At 49.1% G+C, this 26,038-nt stretch overlaps 1 protein-coding gene across 5 annotated transcripts in view; it reads right to left on the minus strand.

Moving 5' to 3' along the window:
- Positions 1-2,899: 2,899 nt before the first annotated feature.
- The window catches only part of LOC119953970 (trafficking kinesin-binding protein 1-like), a 71,828-nt gene continuing 48,689 nt past the window's right edge, over positions 2,900-26,038 (minus strand). For 4 of the 5 annotated variants that reach the window (XM_038778712.1, XM_038778713.1, XM_038778710.1 and 1 more), the window contains exons 14-15: positions 16,104-16,212; positions 2,900-6,434 (exon numbers count right to left, since the gene is read on the minus strand). In XM_038778712.1, the coding sequence (XP_038634640.1) occupies positions 5,687-6,434; positions 16,104-16,212 (857 nt within the window). In that variant the 3' untranslated portion in view covers positions 2,900-5,686. Of the gene's footprint in view, positions 6,435-10,969; positions 11,028-16,103; positions 16,213-26,038 lie in introns of all 5 variants that reach the window. The other variant, XM_038778714.1, reaches the window with a different exon arrangement.

Below are 26,038 nucleotides of genomic sequence, written 5' to 3' on the forward strand. Positions count from 1 at the left end.
GTGATCCTGGATGCTGGTGTGCTCCGGGGATGTAGATTCACAAACTTTGCAGAAGAAAGTTAGAAACCTGCATTAGAGTTCAGCACATTCTTTGTGAAAACGTATCTCTCTGTCAGTGTCTCTGTGTGCGTGTATCTCTCTGTGTGTGCGAGCGTGTGTGTCTCTGTATGTGTGTGTGAGTCTGCGTGTGCGACTCTGTGTCTGTCTGTTGGTCTGTGGGTATGTGTCTCTGTGTGTGTCTGTCTGTTGGTGTGTGTCTCTGTGTGTGTGCATCTCTGTATGTGTGTGTGTGCACGCACCCTGGGAATGTGGATCATCAAAAATGCAACACACCCCCCAATTAAATAATTTGAAATTACAAAATTTGATATCACCATGATTGGTTGCTCTCGGGAATGCCTGCTTTCTGACGGACAAGCATCTCTTGTTTGCGAAATGCTGCCTTGAGCTGGGCTATTGCTGATTTTTGTTGTGGGAAGCATAACTGCTTATAACGTGTGGAACAGACCTATCAGGATAAACAGCTGCTGCCCGAGTGCATTTTTAAAATAAATTTAGAGTACCCAATTATTTTTTCCAATTAAGAGGCAATTTAGCGTGCCTAATCCACCTACCCTGCACATCTTTGGGTTGTGGGGGCGAAACACATGCAAACACGGGGAGAATGTGCAAACTCCACATGGGGAGTGACCCGGGGCCGGGATCGAACCTGGGACCTCGGTGTTGTGAGGCAGCAGTGCTAACCACTGCGCCACCGTGCTGCCCAGCCAAGTGTATATATTTATATATTTCCAATAGTTAACGTAGGCCATTTGTTCCATCAGGTTGGGGATGAGTACAACTCACGTGTGTGAGTGCAGCTTCCATCCCTGCATTCCACTGTAAGCTCTCCAGTTATGGGGACGGGAAGAATAAAAGGTTTTCAAAGCATGAGGGAAGCAAGAAAAGTTTATGTCAAATTTTAACCCAAGAGATGTCTCGATGTCCAGGGTCTGTGGAAGGTCTGAGATTGACAGCCTTTGGGAGACAGTTCTTGACATGATTGCAATAACAATCTATTTATATATCACGTTTAACATAATGAAATGTCTCAAGGTGCTTGACAGCAGTGTTCCAAAACAAAGTATGGCACACCAATGTGAGGTCACAATTGGCCAAAGTGCAATGTGGTAAAGAAGGAAGGTGAGGCAGAGGGGTTTAGGGAGGAAATTTCAGAGTTTGGGCCCAGGGAGCTGAAGGCAGGGTTGCCAATGGTGGAGCATCAAAATTGGGAATGTACAAGGAGCCCGAATGGGAGGAGTGTAATATCAAGGAGAGTTGTGGGACCTGAAGGAGATTACAGAGATAGGGAGGGGTAAGACAGAGGAGGGATTTCAAAACAATATTGGATTTTGTTTATTGTCACGTGTACCAAGGGACAGTGAAAAGTATTTTTCTGCGAGCAGCTCAACAGATCATTACGTACATGGGAAGAAAAGGGAATAAAAGAAAATACATAATAGGACAACACAAGGTACACAATGTAACTACATAACACCGGCATCGGGTGAAGCATACAGGGTGTAGTGTCAATGAGGTCAGTCCATAAGGGGGTGGTTTAGGAGTCTGGTAACACCAGGGAAGAAGCTGCTTTTGAACCTGTTCGTGCGTGTTCTCAGACTTCTGTATCTCCTGCCCGATGGAAGAAGTTGGAAAAGTGAGTAAGCCGGGTGGGAGGGGTCTTTGATTATGCTGCCCGCTTTCCCCAGGCAGCGGGAGGTGTAGATGGAATCAATGGATGGGAGGCAGGTTCGTGTGATGGACTGGGCGGTGTTCACAACTCTCTATGAGAATTTTCAAGTGTACATGTTGCTGAATGGGAGTTTACTGGAGGTCAGCGAGCGAGCACAGGAGTGATAAGGAACCTGGGACTTGCCATAAGGTGAGACACAGGCAGGTGAGTTTTGGATGACCTCAGGGTTTTGGAGGGTGGAACATGGAAGATCAGCAGGTGTGCACTGGAGTAGTCCCAGCTAGAGGTACCAAGACATGGATGAGGGTTTCATCAACAGATGAACTGAGATTGTGACAAAGACAGACACCGCGGCAGTTTTCAGCCTGCGTCCAGCTTCAGAGAGAACAGTGGTGCAGGTGGAAAATCCGGAGGGAATCGGGGAACAGAGAGAACTTGTGTTCCCCGATTTTCCATACCCCTCACTGGTGATGTCACGAGTTTCATGCCCAGTAAAGGTGAGAACCTCATTTTAATGATTAATGATATTGAATACATTTAAATATTACTACCCCCCCCCCCCCCCCCCCACATGTAGCCCCCCCCCCGAATATTTAAACTTTCTGACGTGAGATGCTGCATTCCAGAGGTGAGAGGTTTGTCGCATGAGGAGAGATTGAGCAGTTTAGGCCGAGACTCTCTGGAGTTGAGAAGAACGAGGGGAGGTCAAATTGAGGTAGACAGGGTGATAAAAGCTGTGGATAAAGTAGACGTGGGGCGAATGCTTCCTCTTGTGGGGTATTCTAAACCGAGAGGTCATAGTCTCCAGATAAAGGGCAGCAAATTTAAAACGGAGTTGAGTTGAAGCTACTTCACCCAAAGGGTTATGAAACGGTGGAATTGGTAAACACGGTGGCACAGTGGTTAGCACTGCAGCCTCATGGCACCCAGGACCCGGGTTCGATCCTGGACTTTGATCACTCTGGACATGATTTTAACCACATTCTCCAAGTGTCCCAAATCGACAATTACACTGAACAAACATCTATAAAATTGAAGGAACTGAAGTGGGAAATATTTGAGATGAGAGAAGTTCAGAGAGGCTGTGGAAAGTAGAAAGAAAGTTGGAAGGCCGAAGAGGTGGGTTCAGGGAATGTTTACATCAGTAACTCAAACTCGAACAGTAACTCATTTACTTTCTGATATCTGCTTTATTACTTTTAATTAAAAAATTACAAATCTTTACAGGATTAAACTCTATCTTTCCTCTCACACATTTGCAGCTACACAGAATAGGTGGAAGTCTCGAAGGAGCACTTTGTTAACTTCATCAAGGAGCAACTTATCTCAACTACAAACCTCCAACTGGGATGGCCTTAGATGCAGTCATATTTCCTAAAATACATTTCACGTTTGCACTAAAACTGCAAATAAACTGCCTAATCAGCAAGATAACACACACTGCTCCAGGACCGAGTTCAGTCACTAGCCTGCCTGTCGGGGGATGAGAGAGGGGAATGACTAGTGACAGAATCTTATAGTAAATGTAAGTCAGTGATCGGGGGCCAAGGCTGTGCATGGCGAAGAAATGGGGATCAGAAACTGGAGTAAATCCCTGCTGAGGACAGCTGGTAAGACATACTGGCAGAGTTTGGCATGTGAGGGGCTGAAATGGGGCAAGACGATCTGCTGGCACCGGTTTTCAGTCTGAGCTTGAAACTTTGGAAAAGTATGGTGAGATCTGGCCCAATGTTATGGAGGTGGATTGTTCATTGCTATCAAATCCCAATTTAAATGACAATCTCAATAGATCCTGTAGGCTAGAAACATCTTGGGAATCTTACTAATCGGCAAAGCGACTGATAGCAGTTCAGATCCATGTCACCGCTAATGAGTTTTGAAATAGGTTCTGTGCTATTTCTCTGGGCAACTCAGTCACAAGATGGTGAGGGATCCATTCTTCAACCCTCCAACACAGAGGCTCAAAAGAATTCAGACTCTAGAAAGATCAAAATTGGAATCATGTCCAGCATTTGCAAACTTAACCTGATCAAACCAAGTTAAGATTTTATTGCTCCCTGTACTCACCCCACTAACACTGGGGTTTAACCCTTTCACTGAACAATTCCTGCTTCTTCAAATGGCTCATATGCCGACAATACTTAAAGCTAAGGGTTGATGTCAGGAAACACGTCCTCACACAGATCAGTTGAAATCTGAAACACTCGCAAAAAGCAGTCAAGGTTCGGGGTTAATTGAGTTTTCGGAAACCTAATCAAAGGATTGCATTGGGAAAGGGGTTTAAGGATTGCAGAACAATGGATCCCTAACATCCAGCTATATCCTGAACTCCATAAACTCCACTGTGAATCCGCTGAATTGTCCAGATCACCTCGATTTGATACGAGGGTGGGCAGTGGGGATTTTGATTTGTAAATTTTAGAATTTCCATAATAACCTTTCGATTTGACTTTGTTGCGCACCGATTTAAAGTGTCGTGTCGCTGCAGTGTGCAAATGGTTAATATTCAGCAACCAAAGATGAATGGAGCAAAGTTGAACAAATTCTCCAAAAATCAAGACATGCTAATTTTTTTTAAATTATAAAACCACCAGATAAGCATTGAAAGAACAGGAGGTGCCCTGCCATTCCAGTCAAGACTAACCTTATGTTGCAGTTCATTGTTTACAGATGGTTAAGTATTCATGTGGGCACCAAACGTGTTCAGATATAGCAACGAGTCACTCAGTCAGTTGTGCTCTGCCTTTACTGATCCTTACACTGCACCAAATCTCCTGGAAGAACCCAGAGAGAGGGAGGTGGGGGGGGGGGGGGGGGGGGGAGGAAACAGACTCGGAAGTAAGAAATGCAAATCATTCCACAGTGTCGGGCGCCCTTCCAAGTGTGGTGACCTCCCACTTACTGCTACTTGTTTCCATGTTGATTAGAAATGGTTGGAGAGGGCAGTTCTTCTTCAATTTGGTGAAGCTGGTCACATCGTGAGGAACGTTAGTCCCAAGAAAATTGAAAATTCTCCTCTCCAGGGAATGATTAATTTCCCCCACAAGCCAGAAACACAAGAATTGGTCAGAATATCATCATTGGACGTCTGAGAGATCAGACTTCCAGTGAAGGTCTCTGGCTATCACTATAACTGATTGGAGAAGTGCTTGGGAGTTTGGTCAGGGTCACGCACTGGCACAGAGAGGAGGGTCACGCACTGGCACAGAGGGGAGGGTCATACACTGGCACAGAGGGGAGGGTCATACACTGGCACAGGGGGGAGGGTCATGCACTGGCACAGAGGGGAGGGCCATGCACTGGCACAGAGGGGAGGGTCATACACTGGCACAGAGGAGCTCCGTCAGTAACAGGTCAAGACATCAAATGGTGTTAAAGTGCGATCACCACTGTCCTCAAGGCAGTGTGAGCTCTGTGCTTAATGCCCTCTAAATGATACACACTGAAGAATGAACTCCACAATGTTTGTGCCCAGTGGAGATTCCACAAAGGATAACAATGAGTGAAATAGACTGAATTTGCCCAGATGCATGTTATTGATCAGCGACCTCAAACAATCGGCTAAGAGTGAAGCTGCATACACACTGAATATAGAAGCAGCATAATGATCACATTAAAGGGCCATCACCTCCCGTCCCAACTGCATTGGCCACTTCCAGCAGGAAATTCACTTCATATAATAATTCTCATTTCATCCTTGTCACTATTGATTATTATTAAACATTTAGCAGATAATTTAATGGCAAATCAACTAAAACGGTTTGCTTAATGCACCACAAAACTGAAATAAAATGGAAAGGATCTCAGCTTGACTGATGGGTCCCATTGCAGCTGTCATATAACCAGGTTCAGTTTGTAAAATACAATGCGGGGGGGAGGGGGGCGGGGGTTATTCATACTGATCCTGCTGGAGAATCTATCATTATATTTAGGGAGTCTTGTTGCTCTCATTTCTCATGTGCTGAACCTTCGATTGAGCCTCGTCACTCTTTGCTTCTCAGGGTTTACTAACCCTCTGGCCACCACTTTATCTAAACCAAGACGCTTCAGTTTTCCCACCAGGTTCAAGCTGAAGATATTTCTTTGGGTCCTGTTTCCTGTTGGGCTCCTTCCATCCTCTGCAGAATTCATCCTCTTGAGCATGGACCTGGCCAAGCTGGAGGTAAGGAAGGGTTTTAGAGGTGGACTAGTGTACTTCAGTTCAAACGGGGGCTTGGACAGGTAAACCAAATGTGCGCCTGGACTCGGGAAATTGGACAGGGTTCCATTCGCGTGCTGCTGAATAATGGCGGAATCCTCAGCAACTTTGTTGTCTTCAGTATTACAGATGAGGTCGTACACTGCTGCAGATATACCATGTTCCTTTAACAAGGTGACTAATCCAAGTGAAGTGCTCATTGTGATTGTGTGTTCTCTCAGGTTAGTGGCTGACTCAGATGCATAACGTTTACGGTGGGGGGCACAGCAAGCTGCTCGCAATGCCTCCAAATTCATGCTGGGTTTGGTGGTTTCTAAGGTATCAGTGTTTCTGCTGGGCGCAGTAGGTCTCAATGTGTTCACATTCCCATACGACTGAGTTGGCCGAAATCTGTCGAAATTCCCACATGAAGAGATGGGCCTCAGTCTGTCCAAGTTCCCATCAGATGAGGTAGACCTCAACTTGCCAAATCTGCTGCAAGAGGAGTTAGGTGTGTGGTGGAAACTGGAAGAGAATAAAGGGATAAACATTCAATAATGTATTTGACAATCAAATCAATAATACAACGAGGTCGAACTGGCATTTTCATGGTATCATCACACTGAGTGTAGCCAAACCTAAAAGATTTGGGGCGTGAATTACCGACCTCATCACGCCCGACTTGGTGACGCGATGAGGTAGTTGAATCGTGCGAGAGGCCTCTCCTGATTTTCGGGATGCCTGAGACGTCTCGCTTGCAAGGTTCGGTGATTTGGATCTCACCCACGCTGGGACCAGGAAATTCGGAACTTGCAGCAAGAGATCAGGGACCACCATTGCCAAATGAAAGTGTGTAAGTGGTGTGATGTTAGGAACCCATCCTACACAACCCCCACCCAATCCAAAACATCTCAATCCACATAAACACAGCCAAATCCTGACAAACCAACCACAATGCTCTGAAGCTCATTTCAACTGAGCCAACCTCAGCTCACAGGTACCTCACGCACTGAACCCGAACATCACCAACATTCAAACTCAGCCAATCGACCTCATTGCAAATGATCAAAACCCAACTCAACATCATTTTGTGCAATTCTGCAAGGTTTAATTCACCTCAAACTCAACCAATAAAAAGCTGTCTCTCTCCAGTCCTATCCAGCTTTGATTACTACCTGACCAATCTTCATCCATCTGACGTCAATCCGAAATCCTCAACAATCCTGCCACAGGGCACGGTAAATCACTGGGTTTTGTAGATTCTGGGCGAATGGAAAGGTTTCTAAGTGTCACTTGTGGTGGGTTTTGCTGAGAGTTTCTCCATGGCTCTGTCAGCGAGTTCCCCACCGCTATCTAATCACTGAGGCACTTTTCTGGGCCCTGGGGAGTTTCTCCCCGGTCAAGCCCACACTTAGGTGTGGGTAGCTGAACTCGCTGGCCAGACTGGCTCCTCAGAGATCGGGCTACCATTTTGAAAGGGTGCCCCGATCTCCAAGTGAGCTTGTGGGTCACGTAATCCCCCCCCCCCCTCCCAATCCATGGACAATGTCACCCCTCAGAAACATGGGCAATACCCCCCAACCCCCCAATTGATGACACCCCACTATGGGGTTGCTGAGACCCCACTTTTTCAGACCTTCCCATGCCCTCTTCTGGGTCCCCTTTCCAGAGCCGCCCCCTTCATCCCACCCTACCTTCTGGAGGCCCCTTAATAACCAACTCCACTTCCTTTCATGGGCTTGGCCCCCTCCTCAGGTCTTGACCCGAGACATGTCACCCTAGCACCCAAGCGCCCTGGCACTACCATCCTAGCACTGCTCCTGCCAACTTTGCAGCGCCAGGGTGGCAGTGCCAAGGTGCCTTAGTTCAAGCGAGAGCCCATGGTGGGGGAGCCCTGCCCTGTCCCTGACCATCCAGGGGCCTCCAACGGCCTGGGAGACCCTCCGGGTGCCATTCCACCTGGTCCACATTTGTAAGGACCAGTACTGAACGGCACCTGGCTGGAGTCTCCCTGGGGAAGCCGGTAGCTGCTGAGAACCCGATAGATCCTGGGGACATCACACCTAAGTGGGTTTTAAACCTATTTGTACAAGTGAGGCTTGGTCCCGCCCATTAAGCATGGGATCCCGAGGCATACTGATTGTTGGGAAGCCCACGGGAGGTCTCTCCCGGCATCTACTTGCCACGTCGCGCTCCCGTTCTGACACAGTGAGGCCGGTAGATTGCGCCCAATATTTCCATGGGTATATATTCTGGAAGTAAATCCAGAGTTTAAATTTAATTCTACTGTTGTTCAATCCTATAATGAGACCCAAACGGATCCTTTGGTTAAATCAACTATTTAGAATCTCAACTCTAAACCTTATTTCAGTAGGCCGCAGACGGACCCGAATTGAGTAGGTGAAAGAAAACTAAGCAATTATATTTGCAATATCCATTAGATCCCAGCCCGGTCTGCTCTGTCAGATCCATACCGGCTGAGTTTATATAGAACTCAATCATGAACGTCCTCAGGTTCCCCACCCACTTAGCAGTGAAGCTCGTACTTGGTGAGACTCGTGGGTAGACAGATTGCTCGACACCGGACTCTCCTGCGGGTTATAACACTTACGTAGGGCGGAATCGTACCAGATTTTATCAAAGGGTCTGGCTGACACTGGAAACTGGCTTGCAGCTCTCCAGTGGCACAGATCAGTTTTCACTCCACATCTTGAGCCCCCTTAAAGAAACAAATGAGCGAGCGGGATTTACGCCGTTACTCTGGCAGGGCGGGGTCTAACAGAGCTGCCACCCAGCTCTGCAGAGATTGGGGCGCCACCTTTAAAGGGTGCCAAGATCAGAACTGAAGTTTTACCAACCCCCCCTCCATTTTGTCCCCTTCCACCAAACATGGAGGTATTGGGTGTGTGTCTCCCCCCCCCCCCCCCCCCCCCCCCCACCCATCCCCAGACAATCATTGGGTGTTCCCACCCCCAGACAATCATTCGGGGCTCCACCCCACCCCCAGATAATCATCGGGGACACCCCTCCCTCTGCCACCATGGCCAACAATTTACTGCCGTTTCCTCCTCCTCAGAGGCTGCCTCCCCCTGCAAGTTCCCGCTCGCTGCCTGCTCTCCCTCCCCCACCACACATAAATGCCTGTTGTCCTCTCCATCCATTCCCATTTCAATTCTTTATCGCTCCTCCACCATGACCAATGAAGCGGATTGCCTGCTCATTATCACATTGCTTATTGTAGGAGTCACATTTCCACGGTGGTAATAGCGACTACACTTCAAAAATACTTCATTAGCCATAAAACACTTGATGATGTCCAAACAATTGGGAGAGGTGTTATATAAATGCAAGAACTGTTTTTATTTATTTCTGTTGAAGTGATTGAGAACATTGGGGCAGCAGGGTAGCATGGTGGTTAGCATAAATGCTTCACAGCTCCAGGGTCCCAGGTTCGATTCCCGGCTGGGTCACTGTCTGTGTGGAGTCTGCACGTCCTCCCCCTGTGTGCGTGGGTTTCCTCCGGGTGCTCCGGTTTCCTCCCACAGTCCAAAGATGTGCGGGTTAGGTGGATTGGCCATGCTAAATTGCCCGTAGTGTCCTAATAAAAGTAAGGTTAAGGGGGGGGTTGTTGGGTTACGGTTATAGGGTGGATACGTGGGTTTGAGTAGGGTGATCATGGCTCGGCACAACATTGAGGGCCGAAGGGCCTGTTCTGTGCTGTACTGTTCTATGTTCTATGTTCTATTAGGCGATATGGACATTGACCCGCTGATCCTTCACTCAATTGGCAACACAGCCAAAAGGAATTGGCCAGGGACTGTGTTCACTGGACAAGTACACACCAGCTTGACCAGAAGGGAGTCACTGGAAATTAAACCCGATTAGGAACCCTGAAAGATCGTCCTCCCTTCAAAGCCAAGGCACTGAGGCTAATTATAATGACCCAGTGACTGTTCGGCTGGGAATCGAATAGTGGGGAGACAGATTGGAGAAGCTGGGATTGTTCATCCTTGGAGCAGAGAAGGTTCCGAGCAGATTGAGCGGAGTTGTTCAAAGTGATGGAAGATTTTGATAGAGTAAACAAGGAGAAACAGTTTTCAGTGGCAGGAGAGTTGATAACCTGAGGGACACAGATTTAAGGTGATTGGCAAGTGAACCAGAGAGGTGATCCGGATAATTCTTTAAAGCAGTGAGCTGTTGAGATCTTGAAGGTGCTGGCTGAAATGGCGGTCACAGTAAGAAGTCTGACAACACCAGGTTAAAGTCCAACAGGTTTGTTTCAAACACGAGCTTTCGGAGCGCTGCTCCTTCCACAGGTGAATGGAGAGGTATGATCCAGAAACATTTATATAGACAAAGTCAGCGATGCTGGACAATGCTTGGAATGCGAGAAACTTAATGTCAGTGTCTATGTGCGCGATCTTCCATTCACCTGAGGAAGGAGCCGCGCTCCGAAAGCTCGTGTTTGAAACAAACCTGTTGGACTTTAACCTGGTGTTGTCAGACTTCTTACTGTGCTCACCCCAGTCCAAAGCCGGCATCTCCACATCATGACGGACGGTGGAACTTTCAATAGGAACTTTCAACAGGTTGAGTATCAGTCTGCAAAATCTTCCCAACATGCCAATGGCTGATGGTAAGAGGAGGAGAGATTCCTGGTCAACCACACTTGGTGCAAAGTGGCATCCCTCAAGATACAAGCCTCTCGCAATAGAGAAGTGACCTGTCCCAGGTAAAAATGCTCGGGATTCAGGGAAGTCTGCCTTGTACATCACTCAGTGTGAGAAAAACAACAACAGCACAATGAATACTGACCTCCGGGAGTTAATGGAAATAAATCTCACCAAATGTAACAGTTCCTCAATAAACCTAATGGACAACTGCCCAGGCTACCAGGTGATGTCAGTGAGGCAGGTGTACTATAGGAGGAAGCAGGTGTTCTATAGGCGGAAGCAAGTATTCTATAGGAGAAACTCCACACACGGAAAGTCTACACATGAGCAGGTGTTTTATGTGAGAGACAGACACTCGACACTGGGGACAAAACACCACAATCTTACTTTGAAATTCAACACTCCTTAAACTTTCAGTAACTGCCCATACCATGTTTTTTTCTGCCTGTATTTGGGATAAAGACAACAGTCAGTTAGCAAATCCTCAGCCAATTTGTCAACATTCACATCTGGGTTTCAGGACCAGTGGCCGCTTCAGAATGGGAGAGGGAGGGAGTGTGGGTGGTAGGGGATAAGAGGAAGGGGGGATATAATGCAGGGCAGGGGAAGCACCAGAGAATAGCTTCATCCCTCCTAGTCATCATCCAATACGGAGGGCAAGGCATCAATCATTTTACCAAGTCCCTCCTCAGTGCAAGGAACATGATGTGGAGATCTGCAGCCATAAAGCTTCAACTCCCAGCTGGAGCCAGCTTCAACAACAGTTGTCCCTAAAGATTCTCATCACAGGATATGAGGAGTTGCCTCCAAAAACTATAATTCCTCTGCCCAAAAACAAATTCCATTTGATTAATGGAGAAATGACCTTCCCCACTTCTGACCTTATGATGGATGAATGTTCACTGATGTGACTGGACCATGTTCAGCACCATTCACAACTCCTCAGAGACTGAAGCAGTCCATGGCCAAATGCAGCAAGGCCTGGACAATATCCATGTTTGGGCTGGCAAGTGGCAAGTTACATTTGTGCCACACAAGTGCCAGGTAATGACCATCTCCAACAAGCGGGAATCTAACCCATGACATTCAATGGCATTACAATCCCCCACCATCTGGGAGCTATCACTGACCAGAAACAGGACTAGACTAGCCATGTTAATACTGTGGTTACAGGAGATCAGAATCCGGGAATTCTACAGCAAGTAACTCACCTCCTGACTCTCCAAAACCTGCCCACCATTTACAAGGCACAATTCAGATGTATGATGGTGCCTGGGTGAGCGCATCTCCAACAGAACGTAAGAGGTCCAACACCATCCAGGTGTGAGGAATTTCAGGTATATAGCATGTTACGTAGTTGGTGCAGTAAGGGTTAAAAACCTGGGTAAGTGCGTGTGACTGCTGCAGTCATGGTGCAGTAAGGGTTAAAAACCTGGGTAAGTGTGTGTGACTGCGGCAATAGTGTGGTAAGTGTATGTGACTGCGGTAATAGTGTGGTAAGTGTGTGTGACTGCGGTAATAGTGTGGTAAGTGTGTGTGACTGCGGTAATAGTGTGGTAAGTGTATGTGACTGCGGTAATAGTGTGGTAAGTGTGTGTGACTGCTGCAGTCATGGTGCAGTAAGGGTTAAAAACCTGGGTAAGTGTGTGTGACTGCGGTAATAGTGTGGTAAGTGTGTGTGACTGCGGTAATAGTGTGGTAAGTGTGTGTGACTGCGGTAATAGTGTGGTAGGTGTGTGTGACTGCGGTAATAGTGTGGTAAGTGTATGTGACTGCGGTAATAGTGTGGTAAGTGTGTGTGACTGCGGTAATAGTGTGGTAAGTGTATGTGACTGCGGTAATAGTGTGGTAGGTGTGTGTGACTGCGGTAATAGTGTGGTAAGTGTATGTGACTGCGGTAATAGTGTTTTAAAAGAATACTGGTTTGCAAGACAGCTAAGCGTTTTGGCAGCCAGAGGTGTAATTAAAACATCGTAAAGGTTTGGGCTGATGGATTTTTGTTTGTAGTGTGGAATACTTCATTAGAGACATTGGTTAATTTAACCCACAAAAAACAGAGTCCTGTTTTGGGCGTATATATCGGGATGTTTCTTTGCGCCTGCTGCAAACGACCTCGTTATCAAACGGGACTCTGTCATTTTTCCTGGCCGCCCCACCGAGGCCGCATTGATCTCTCGTCAGTGCAGGAAATGAAAGGAAAATCACTTCTTGTCACGAGTAGGCTTCAATGAAGTTACTGTGAAAAGCCCCTAGTCACCACATTCCGGCGCCTGTCCGGGGAGGCTGGTACGGGAATCGAACCGTGCTGCTGGCCTGCTTGGTCTGCTTTAAAAGCCAGCGATTTAGCCCAGTGAGCTAAACCATTTGTAAATGCCGCCCCAATCCCTCGGCCCCTCAGACACTCCATCATGGTCTGCAGACACCCCCCCCCCCATCACTACCCCATATTATCTCCTGGGGGTCCTCAACCCCCCCCCCCCCCACCCCACCCCTTAAAGGCTGGGCAACCCCGAGCTCGATACCTGGAATGGGCAACCTGATACCTGAGCACCAGGGTGGCACTGCCAGGGTGCAAGGCTGGCAGTGTGAGTTCTAGGGTACCACCCTGTCCAGGGTACCGACCAGCCTGGGGCCACCAATGGCCGTGAAGACCCCCCCAGGAGCTGTTATGCCTGGTCCATGTTGGACCAGTGCTAAATGGCACCATGGCAAAGTCCCCCAGCCACCAGCAATAGTTCCCAGCCCTCAGGCGAATCCGGCATAGACATATTTAAATGGGACGAATGGCTGGGTGCGCTCCAGATCATGCCATCTCGTGAGATCTCGCTGGAACTCGCGAGGCATTCCGAGCATCACAAATCTTACAAATATAATGACCTCGTCACGTCACTGAGTCAGACGAGACAAGGGGCGCGATTCTCCGCAAATGCAGCGAGTCATGTTTCACGGCAGCCTCCGCGCCCCCTCCCGGGACCTGATTCTCCCCCCCCCCCGGGCGGGGCTAGCAGCGCGGTCCCGTGAAGCACGGCATCGCGGGCTTAGCGACCGTCGCTAAGTCCGCGTGCCAAGCGTCATGCCGGCTGACGTGCATGATGACGTCAGCCACGCGTGCGCAGGTTGGACGGCTCCAACCCGCGCATGCGCGGATGACATCATCACGCAGACGCGTCAAAACCCGAGCATGCGCGGGCCGTCATGCCCCTCAGCCGCCCCGCGGACTGATCCTGCGGGGCGGCGGAAGAACAAATAGTGCGCGGGTATCGGACTCGCTGCCTGCGATCGGTGCCCACTGATCGCAGGCCCATGCCACCCTTGGCATGGCCGTGGTGCGGCCAAGCCAATCGGTGCCATGGTTGTCCGGGATGGGCACTTTGCGGCCGTTTTCAAGAACGCTGAAAGCAGGTGTGATCGCGGCCGTGCAAACGGCCATAAACGCCGCGGTATTCGGCCCATCGGCCTGCGGAGAATCGCTGTTCGCCGTAAAAAACGGCGAGCAGCGATTCGTGTCGGGGGGCGGCCGGAGGGGGGGGAGAATAGCGGGAGGCTGTGAAAATTGTCGGGAAGGCCCTCCCGCTATTCTCCGGCCCGTCGTGGGCAGCGGAGAATCGCGCCCAAGGCCTTTCGATCGTACCCATTGTGTTCAGTTAGGAAGATGGTGTAATTCATGGAAGCAGTCAGTTGCTGATGTTTTTAGGGTTAGTTTGTGGCTGGGAGGGGAGCAGAGAAGGTTTCTGAAGATTCTGCATTGTTCTGACAGGGAGCCAGGTCTCCTTCTGTAGAGCAGTCTCAAAAATCTCTCTTTCTCAAAGTGGTTTATCCAAGACGTCGCTAAGCAAGTAATCCTGGGTCTGCTAACTGTATTTAAAAGTGGATTGAGAGCTGAGATGGTTTTGTTGTTTGAGTGGGAATAAAGATAGCAGTTAAGGGTGACTGTGTCACTGTGTTGATTAGCATTGTTTAAGGGGTAATTCTAAGTTTTTTTTCTGGCATGAGGTTAAAGATATTTTAATACGTGTGAGTAATAAAGTTTGTTTCAATAAACCATATCCCTATTTTGTGTGAAATCACTCCTGAAGCGAGGTTTCCTTTCCTCACAGACTTACAAAATTAAAATACAATATTGGCTTTCTGTCCAGTATCAGAGACACTGTTGGAGTCTGAGTTCTGTCCCTAACAGCACTGTGGATGTACCTACACCAGATGAATTGGTTTTACTTGCTGGCCCATTCTAATTGCTCGTGAGAAAGTGCTGGTGAGACACAGACTACAGCGGCTAAGAAGATGGCTCACCACCACCACCACCTCCTCCTCAAGGGAAATTAGGGATGGTCACCTTATCAGTGATGCCAGGAAGAGGGAAGGGTTATCTGCTGATGTGGTGACTATCTCAAGGCTCTGATTGGACAATGCAAGGTGTAAATGGCATGTTCTATCATTACCATATTACCAGGAAACACCAAATCTTCCACTAGTAACCGAGGACTCAGAGAAACATCACTCGGTGTCATTGGGCGCAATCTTCCAGCCACACTGCGCCAGAAAAGCATCTCGCTGCGCCGTAACGTGACTGATTGAAGCCGGGAGACCATGTTCCCGGGATCCACTCAGCTCGCAACACCTGAGGATCAATGTTAGGCAAATCTACATATTAGAGCGAGCCGGTAAGCCTTATTCCAATGTCCAGATTCCTGAAGTACCTGAGGCTTTGGGATTAAATCCATCGCCTCAGAGAACTCGGGCAAGTTGCGTTCAGTACTGGTCTTCACAAACGGGGACCAGATAGAACGGCCCTCGTGGGGGTCTCCAAGAGGATCGGAGGCCCCCAGATGCATGCCCTTTGGGTCGGGTGGTGCTCTGACACTGCTGGTGTCATCTGGGTCCTTTGGCAGTGCTACCTGGGTATCCTGGCAATGCCAACCTTGCATTTGGCACTGCTACCTGGGTGCCATCCTGCCAAGGTGACCAGCTGGCACTGCAGCTGGCAGGGGCTCTGCCAAGGTGCCAGGTTGGTGGTGCCAAGCTGCCATTTTTTTACATTCACGATGGGGCCGGGATTGCCCACTGAGGGTGTTGGGGGGTGCGAGGGGGAGCCGGCGCCGCCCCCCTCCCATGTTGCATTCAGGCTGGGGGGAAGTCGGGGTCGGTTTTGGGGAGCTCAGAAATTGGGATGCCGTTTCCAAAAGAATACAACGGGGAGCTCCGGCGAGCGGGGCTTCCCGTTGTGGAAAAAACGGGGTTCTGTGTTGCCTCGGCCGTGCGTTTCCCATTTAGGCTCCTTATTCAACACGAGTAGCGTTTCCTGCATGAGAAAAGTGACAACAATTCAACGGGACTTCACTTGTTGTGCAGCACAGAGACACAGGCAGGTTGAGCAAGGTGCTTTGTACAAGCAGGGTCTCGCTAAGAAGGGGTGCACAGTGCCCATTGAAGAATTGCGCAGTATAAATCAGCTGACAACAGCAGTCGGCGCACTCTGTAACCCTCCATTACCCCCTCAATTCCCCCCAATACTCACTCTTACCTCAGTGTCACCGTGCTGAGCTCGTCGGACGGATGCATGATACGGCAGGTAGTGATTGTACAGGTGGAGTGAGTGTCGGGCAAACGGTTTGTGGAGTGATAGTCTGAAACTAAAAACAGACAGAAATTACTACACTTTACTTTGCTGTGAGTGTGTTCAACTATGCTATGGGGCGTGGAATATATATCAGGGTGTTACAGTGAGAGGTGTGGAATATATCAGATTGTTACACTGAGGGGTGTGGGATATATCAGTGTTACAGTGATACGTGTGGGGTATATCAGTGTTACAGTGAGGGGTGTGGGGTATATCAGAGTGTTACAGTGAGGGGTGTGGGGTATATCAGGGTGTTACAGTGAGGGGTGTGGTGTATATCAGTGTTACAGTGAGGGGTGTGGGGTATATCAGTGTTACAGTGAGGGGTGTGGGGTATATCAGTGTTACAGTGAGGGGTGTGGGGTATATCAGTGTTACAGTGAGGGGTGTGGGGTATATCAGAGTGTTACAGTGAGGGGTGTGGGGTATATCAGAGTGTTACAGTGAGGGGTGTGGGGTATATCAGAGTGTTACAGTGAGGGGTGTGGGGTATATCAGTGTTACAGTGAGGGGTGTGGGGTATATCAGAGTGTTACAGTGAGGGGTGTGGGGTATATCAGAGTGTTACAGTGAGGGGTGTGGGTATATCAGAGTGCTACAGTGAGGGGTGTGGGGTATATCAGAGTGTTACAGTGAGGGGGTGGGGTATATCAGAGTGTTACAGTGAGGGGTGTGGGGTATCCAAGCGTTAGAGTGAGGGGTGTGGGGTATATCAGTGTTACAGTGAGGGGTGTGGGGTATATAAGTGTTACAGTGAGGGGTGTGGGCTATATCAGAGTGTTACAGTGAGGGTTGTGGGGTATATCAGTGTTACAGTGAGGGGTGTGGAGTATATCAGAGTGTTACAGTGAGGGGTGTGGGGTATATCAGGGTGTTACAGTGAGGGGTGTGGGGTATATCAGGGTGTTACAGTGAGGGGTGTGGGGTATATCAGTGTTACAGCGAGGGGTGTGGGGTATATCAGAGTGTTACAGTGAGGTGTGTGGGGTATATCAGAGTGTTACAGTGAGGGGTATATCAGAGTGTTACAGTGAGGTGTGTGGGGTATATCAGAGTGTTACAGTGAGGGGTGAGGGGTATATCAGAGTGTTACAGTGAGGTGTGTGGGGTATATCAGACTGTTACAGTGAGGGGTGTGGGGTATATCAGTGTTACAGTGAGGGTTGTGGGGTATATCAGTGTTACAGTGAGGGGGGTGGGGTATATCAGAGTGTTACAGTGAGGGGTGTGGGGTATCCAAGCGTTACAGTGAGGGGTGTGGGGTATATCAGTGTTACAGTGAGGGATGTGGGGTATGTCAGTATTACAGTGAGGGGTGTGGGCTATATCAGAGTGTTACAGTGAGGGGTGTGGGGTATATCAGTGTTACAGTGAGGGGTGTGGGTATATCAGAGTATTACAGTGAGGGGTGTGGGGTATATCAGAGTGTTACAGTGATACGTTTGGGGAATATCAGGGTGTTACAGTGAGGGGTGTGGGTTATATCAGAGTGTTACAGTGAGGGGTGTGGGCTATATCAGGGTGTTACAGTGAGGGGTGCTGGGTATGTCAGAGTGTTACAGTGAGGGGTGTGGAGTATATCAGAGTGTTACAGTGTGGGGTGTGGGGTATATCAGAGTGTCACAGTGAGGGGTGTGGGGTATATCAGAGTATTACAGTGAGGGGTGTGGGGTATATCAGAGTATTACAGTGAGGGGTGTGGGCTATATCAGGGTGTTACAGTGAGGGGTGCTGGGTATGTCAGAGTGTTACAGTGAGGGGTGTGGAGTATATCAGAGTGTTACAGTGTGGGGTGTGGGGTATATCAGAGTGTCACAGTGAGGGGTGTGGGGTATATCAGAGTATTACAGTGAGGGGTGTGGGGTATATCAGAGTGTTACAGTGAGGGGTGTGGAGTATATCAGAGTGTTACAGTGTGGGGTGTGGGGTATATCAGAGTGTCACAGTGAGGGGTGTGGGGTATATCAGAGTATTACAGTGAGGGGTGTGGGGTATATCAGTGTTACAGTGAGGGGTGTGGGGTGTATCAGTGTTACAGTGAGGGGTGTGGGGTATATCAGTGTTACAGTGAGGGGTGTGGGGTGTATCAGTGTTACAGTGATACGTGTGGGGAATATCAGTGTTACAGTGAGGGGTGTGGGGTATATCAGAGTGTTACAGTGAGGGGTGTGGGGTATGTCAGTGTCACAGTGAGGGGTGTGGGGTATATCGGAGTGTTACAGTGAGGGGTGTGGGGTATGTCAGAGGGTTACAATGAGGGGTGTGGGGTATATCAGAGTGTTACAGTGAGGGATGTGGAGTATATCAGAGTGTTACAGTGTGGGGTATATCAGAGTGTTACAGTGAGGGGTGTGGAGTATATCAGAGTGTTACAGTGAGGGGTGTGGGGTATGTCAGTGTCACAGTGAGGGGTGTGGGGTATATCGGAGTGTTACAGTGAGGGGTGTGGGGTATGTCAGAGGGTTACAATGAGGGGTGTGGGGTATATCAGAGTGTTACAGTGAGGGGTGTGGGGTATATCAGAGTGTTACAGTGAGGGGTGTGGGGTATGTCAGTGTCACAGTGAGGGGTGTGGGGTATATCGGAGTGTTACAGTGAGGGGTGTGGGGTATGTCAGAGTGTTACAGTGAGGGGTGTGGGGTATATCAGAGTGTTACAGTGAGGGGTGTGGGGTATAACAGAGTGTTACAGTGAGGGGTGTGGGGTATATCAGTGTTACAGTGAGGGGTGTAGGGTATGTCAGTGTCACAGTGAGGGGTGTGGGGAATATCAGAGTGTTACAGTGAGGGGTGTGGGGTATATCAGAGTGTCACAGTGAGGGTGTGGGTATATCAGAGTGTTACAGTGAGGGGTGTGGGGTATGTCAGTGTCACAGTGAGGGCTGTGGGGAATATCAGAGTGTTACAGTGAGGGGTGTGGGGTATATCAGTGTTACAGTGAGGGTGTGTGGTATATCAGTGTTACAGTGAGGGGTGGTGGGGTATATCAGTGTTACAGTGAGGGTGTGGGGGATATCAGAGTGTTACAGTGAGGGGTCTGGGATATATCAGAGTGTTACAGTGAGGGTGTGGGGTATATCAGAGTGTTACAGTGAGGGGTGTGGGGTATATCAGAGTGTTTACAGTGAGGGGTGTGGGGTATATCAGTGTTACAGTGAGGGGTGTGGGATATATCAGTGTTACAGTGAGGGTGTGGGGTATATCAGTGTTACAGTGAGGGGTGTGGGGTATATCAGTGTTACAGTGAGGGGTGTGGGGTATATCAGTGTTACAGTGAGGGGTGTGGGGTATATCAGTGTTACAGTGAGGGGTGTGGGGTATATCAGTGTTACAGTGAGGGGTGTGGGATATATCAGTGTTACAGTGAGGGGTGTGGGGTATATCAGTGTTACAGTAAGGGGGGTGGGCTATATCAGAGTGTTACAGTGAGGGGTGTGGGGTATCCAAGCGTTACAGTGAGGGGTGTGGGGTATATCAGTGTTACAGTGAGGGATGTGGGGTATGTCAGTATTACAGTGAGGGGTGTGGGCTATATCAGAGTGTTACAGTGAGGGGTGTGGGGTATATCAGTGTTACAGTGAGGGGTGTGGGTATATCAGAGTATTACAGTGAGGGGTGTGGGTTATATCAGGGTGTTACAGTGAGGGGTGTAGGCTATATCAGGGTGTTACAGTGAGGGGTGCTGGGTATGTCAGAGTGTTACAGTGAGGGGTGTGGGCTATATCAGAGTGTTACAGTGAGGGGTGCTGGGTATGTCAGAGTGTTACAGTGAGGGGTGTGGAGTATATCAGAGTGTTACAGTGTGGGGTGTGGGGTATATCAGAGTGTCACAGTGAGGGGTGTGGGGTATATCAGTGTTACAGTGAGGGGTGTGGGGTATATCAGTGTTACAGTGAGGGGTGTGGGGTATATCAGAGTGTTACAGTGATACGTGTGGGGAATATCAGTGTTACAGTGAGGGGTGTGGGGTATATCAGAGTGTTACAGTGAGGGGTGTGGAGTATATCAGAGTGTTACAGTGTGGGGTATATCAGTGTTACAGTGAGGGGTGTGGGGTGTATCAGTGTTACAGTGATACGTGTGGGGAATATCAGTGTTACAGTGAGGGGTGTGGGGTATATCAGAGTGTTACAGTGAGGGGTGTGGAGTATATCAGAGTGTTACAGTGTGGGGAATATCAGTGTTACAGTGAGGGGTGTGGGGTATATCAGAGTATTACAGTGAGGGGTGTGGAGTATATCAGAGTGTTACAGTGTGGGGTGTGGGGTATATCAGAGTGTTACAGTGAGGGGTGTGGAGTATATCAGAGTGTTACAGTGAGGGGTGTGTGGGGTATGTCAGTGTCACAGTGAGGGGTGTGGGGGGTATATCGGAGTGTTACAGTGAGGGGTGTGGGTATGTCAGAGGGTTACAATGAGGGGTGTGGGGTATCAGAGTGTTACAGTGAGGTGTGTGGGGTATATCAGACTGTTACAGTGAGGGGTGTGGGGTATATCAGTGTTACAGTGAGGGGTGTGGGGTATATCAGTGTTACAGTGAGGGGGGTGGGGTATATCAGAGTGTTACAGTGAGGGGTGTGGGGTATCCAAGCGTTACAGTGAGGGGTGTGGGTATATCAGTGTTACAGTGAGGGATGTGGGGTATGTCAGTATTACAGTGAGGGGTGTGGGCTATATCAGAGTGTTACAGTGAGGGGTGTGGGGTATCTCAGTGTTACAGTGAGGGGTGTGGGTATATCAGAGTATTACAGTGAGGGGTGTGGGGTATATCAGAGTGTTACAGTGATACGTTTGGGGAATATCAGGGTGTTACAGTGAGGGGTGTGGGTTATATCAGAGTGTTACAGTGAGGGGTGTGGGCTATATCAGGGTGTTACAGTGAGGGGTGCTGGGTATGTCAGAGTGTTACAGTGAGGGGTGTGGAGTATATCAGAGTGTTACAGTGAGGGGTGTGGGGTATATCAGTGTTACAGTGAGGGGTGTGGGGTGTATCAGTGTTACAGTGAGGGGTGTGGGGTATATCAGAGTGTTACAGTGAGGGGTGTGGGGTATATCAGAGTGTTACAGTGAGGGGTGTGGAGTATATCAGAGAGTGTTACAGTGAGGGGTGTGGGGTATATCAGAATGTTACAGTGTGGGGTGTGGGGTATATCAGAGTGTTACAGTGAGGGGTGTGGAGTATATCAGAGTGTTACAGTGTGGGGTGTGGGGTATATCAGAGTGTTACAGTGAGGGGTGTGGAGTATATCAGAGTGTTACAGTGAGGAGTGTGGGGTATGTCAGTGTCACAGTGAGGGGTGTGGGGTATATCGGAGTGTTACAGTGAGGGGTGTGGGGTATGTCAGAGGGTTACAATGAGGGGTGTGGGGTATATCAGAGTGTTACAGTGAGGGGTGTGGGGTATATCAGAGTGTTACAGTGAGGGGTGTGGGGTATATCAGTGTTACAGTGAGGGGTGTGGGGTGTATCAGTGTTACAGTGATACGTGTGGGGAATATCAGAGTGTTACAGTGAGGGGTGTGGAGTATATCAGAGTGTTACAGTGAGGGGTGTGGGGTATATCAGAGTGTCACAGTGAGGGGTGTGGGGTATATCAGAGTGTTACAGTGAGGGGTGTGGGGTATGTCAGTGTCACAGTGAGGGGTGTGGGGAATATCAGAGTGTTACAGTGAGGGGTGTGGGGTATATCAGTGTTACAGTGAGGGGTGTGTGGTATATCAGTGTTACAGTGAGGGGTGTGGGGTATATCAGTGTTACAGTGAGGGGTGTGGGGTATATCAGAGTGTTACAGTGAGGGGTCTGGGATATATCAGAGTGTTACAGTGATGGGTGTGGTGTATATCAGAGTGTTACAGTGAGGGGTGTGGTGTATATCAGAGTGTTACAGTGAGGGGTGTGGGGTATATCAGTGTTACAGTGAGGGGTGTGGGATATATCAGGTGTTACAGTGAGGGGTGTGGGGTATATCAGGTTTACAGTGAGGGGTGTGGGGTATGTCCAGTGTTACAGTGAGGGGTTGTGGGGTATGTCAGAGGGTTACAATGGGGGTGTGGGTATATCAGAGTGTTACAGTGAGGTGTGTGGGGTATATCAGACTGTTACAGTGAGGGGTATGGGGTATATCAGTGTTACAGTGAGGGGTGTGGGGTATATCAGTGTTACAGTGAGGGGTGTGGGGTATAGTCAGTTGTACAGTGAGGGGTGTGGGTATATCAGTGTTACAGTGAGGGGTTTGGGATATATCAGTGTTACAGTGAGGGGTGTGGGGTATATCAGTGTTACAGTAAGGGGGGTGGGGTATATCAGAGTGTTCCAGTGAGGGGTGTGGGGTATCCAAGCGTTACAGTGAGGGGTGTGGGGTATATCAGTGTTACAGTGAGGGATGTGGGGTATGTCAGTATTACAGTGAGGGGGTGTGGGCTATATCAGAGTGTTACAGTGAGGGGTGTGGGGTATATCAGTGTTACAGTGAGGGGTGTGGGGTATATCAGAGTATTACAGTGAGGGGTGTGGGGTATATCAGAGTGTTACAAGTGATACGTTTGGGGAATATCAGGTGTTACAGTGAGGGGTGTGGGTTATATCAGAGTGTTACAGTGAGGGTGTGTGGGCTATATCAGGGTGTTACAGTGAGGGGTGCTGGGTATGTCAGAGTGTTACAGTGAGGGGTGTGAGTGATATCAGAGTGTTACAGTGTGGGGTGTGGGGTATATCAGAGTGTCACAGTGAGGGGTGTGGGGTATATCAGTGTTACAGTGAGGGGTGTGGGGTGTATCAGTGTTACAGTGAGTACGTGTGGGGAATATCAGTGTTACAGTGAGGGGTGTGGGTATATCAGAGTGTTACAGTGGGGTGTGGAGTATATCAGAGTGTTACAGTGGGGGTGTGGGGTATATTAGAGTGTTACAGTGAAGGGTGGGGTATGTCAGTGTCACAGTGAGGGGTGTGGGGTATATCAGTGTTACAGTGAGGGGTGTGGGCTATATCAGAGTGTTACAGTGAGGGTTGTGGGGTATATCAGTGTTACAGTGAGGGGTGTGGGGTATATCAGAGTGTTACAGTGAGGGGTGTGGGGTATATCAGGTGTTACAGTGAGGGGTGTGGGGTATATCAGGGTGTTACAGTGAGGGGTGTGGGGTATATCAGTGTTACAGTGAGGGGTGTGGGGTATATCAGAGTGTTACAGTGAGGTGTGTGGGGTATATCAGACTGTTACAGTGAGGGGGTGGGGTATATCAGTGTTACAGTGAGGGTTGTGGGTATATCAGTGTTACAGTGAGGGGGGGTGGGGTATATCAGAGTGTTACAGTGAGGGTGTGGGGTATCAAGCGTTACAGTGAGGGGTGTTGGGGTATATCAGTGTTACAGTGAGGGATGTGGGGTATGTCAGTATTACAGTGAGGGGTGTGGGCTATATCAGAGTGTTACAGTGAGGGGTGTGGGGTATATCAGTGTTACAGTGAGGGGTGTGGGTATATCAGAGTATACAGTGAGGGGTGTGGGTATATCAGAGTGTTACAGTGATACGTTTGGGGATATCAGGGTGTTACAGTGAGGGGTGTGGGTTATATCAGAGTGTTACAGTGAGGGGTGTGGGCTATATCAGGGTGTTACAGTGAGGGGTGCTGGGTATGTCAGAGTGTTACAGTGAGGGTGTGGAGTATATCAGAGTGTTACAGTGAGGGGTGTGGGGTATATCAGAGTGTTACAGTGAGGGGTGTGGGGTATATCAGAGTGTTACAGTGAGGGGTGTGGGGTATATCAGTGTTTACAGTGTGGGGTGTGGGGTATATCAGAGTGTCACAGTGAGGGGTGTGGGGTATATCAGTGTTACAGTGAGGGGTGTGGGGTGTATCAGTGTTACAGTGATACGTGTGGGGAATATCAGTGTTACAGTGAGGGGTGTGGGGTATATCAGAGTGTTACAGTGAGGGGTGTGGAGTATATCAGAGTGTTACAGTGTGGGGTGTGGGGTATATCAGAGTGTTACAGTGAGGGGTGTGGAGTATATCAGAGTGTTACAGTGAGGGGTGTGGGGTATGTCAGTGTTACAGTGAGGGGTGTGGGGTATGTCAGAGGGTTACAATGAGGGGTGTGGGGTATATCAGAGTGTTACAGTGAGGTGTGTGGGGTATATCAGACTGTTACAGTGAGGGGTGTGGGGTATATCAGTGTTACAGTGAGGGTTGTGGGGTATATCAGTGTTACAGTGAGGGGGGTGGGGTATATCAGAGTGTTACAGTGAGGGGTGTGGGGTATCCAAGCGTTACAGTGAGGGGTGTGGGGTATATCAGTGTTACAGTGAGGGATGTGGGGTATGTCAGTATTACAGTGAGGGGTGTGGGCTATATCAGAGTGTTACAGTGAGGGGTGTGGGTATATCAGTGTTACAGTGAGGGGTGTGGGTATATCAGAGTGTTACAGTGAGGGGTGTGGGGTATATCAGAGTGTTACAGTGATACGTTTGGGGAATATCAGGGTGTTACAGTGAGGGGTGTGGGTTATATCAGAGTGTTACAGTGAGGGGTGTGGGCTATATCAGGGTGTTACAGTGAGGGGTGCTGGGTATGTCAGAGTGTTACAGTGAGGGGTGTGGAGTATATCAGAGTGTTACAGTGAGGGGTGTGGGGTATATCAGAGTGTTACAGTGAGGGGTGTGGGGTATATCAGAGTGTTACAGTGAGGGGGTGTGGGTATATCAGTGTTACAGTGTGGGGTGGGTATATCAGAGTGTCACAGTGAGGGGTGTGGGGTATATCAGGTGTTACAGTGAGGGGTTGTGGGGTATATCAGAGTGTTACAGTTGAGGGGTGTGGGTATATCAGAGTGTTACAGTGTGGGGTGTGGGGTATATCAGAGTGTTACAGTGAGGGGTGTGGAGTATATCAGAGTGTTACAGTGAGGGGTGTGGGGTATGTCAGTGTCACAGTGAGGGGTGTGGGGTATATCGGAGTGTTACAGTGAGGGGTGTGGGGTATGTCAGAGGGTTACAATGAGGGGTGTGGGGAATATCAGAGTGTTACAGTGAGGGGTGTGGAGTATATCAGAGTGTTACAGTGTGGGGTGTGGGGTATATCAGAGTGTTACAGTGAGGGTGTGGGGTATGTCAGTGTCACAGTGAGGGGTGTGGGGTATATCGGAGTGTTACAGTGAGGGGTGTGGAGTATATCAGAGTGTTACAGTGAGGGGTGTGGGGTATATCAGAGTGTTACAGTGAGGGGTGTGGGGTATATCAGTGTTACAGTGAGGGGTGTGGGATATATCAGTGTTACAGTGAGGGGTGTGGGGTATATCAGTGTTACAGTGAGGGGTGTGGGGTATATCAGTGTTACAGTGAGGGGTGTGGGGTATATCAGTGTTACAGTGAGGGGTGTGGGGTATATCAGTGTTACAGTGAGGGGTGTGGGGTATATCAGTGTTACAGTGAGGGGTGTGGGATATATCAGTGTTACAGTGAGGGGTGTGGGGTATATCAGTGTTACAGTGAGGGGTGTGGGGTATATCAGTGTTACAGTGAGGGGTGTGGGGTATATCAGTGTTACAGTGAGGGGTGTGGGGTATATCAGTGTTACAGTGAGGGGTGTGGGGTATATCAGTGTTACAGTGAGGGGTGTGGGGTATATCAGAGTGTTACAGTGAGGGGTGTGGGGTATATCAGAGTGTTACAGTGAGGGGTCTGGGATATATCAGAGTGTTACAGTGAGGGGTGTGGGGTATATCAGAGTGTTACAGTGAGGGGTGTGGGGTATATCAGTGTTACAGTGAGGGGTGTGGGATATATCAGTGTTACAGTGAGGGGTGTGGGGTATATCAGTGATACAGTGAGGGGTGTGGGGTATAT

This window comes from Scyliorhinus canicula, chromosome 19 (genome assembly GCF_902713615.1).
Source record: "Scyliorhinus canicula chromosome 19, sScyCan1.1, whole genome shotgun sequence".
NCBI lineage: Eukaryota > Metazoa > Chordata > Chondrichthyes > Carcharhiniformes > Scyliorhinidae > Scyliorhinus > Scyliorhinus canicula.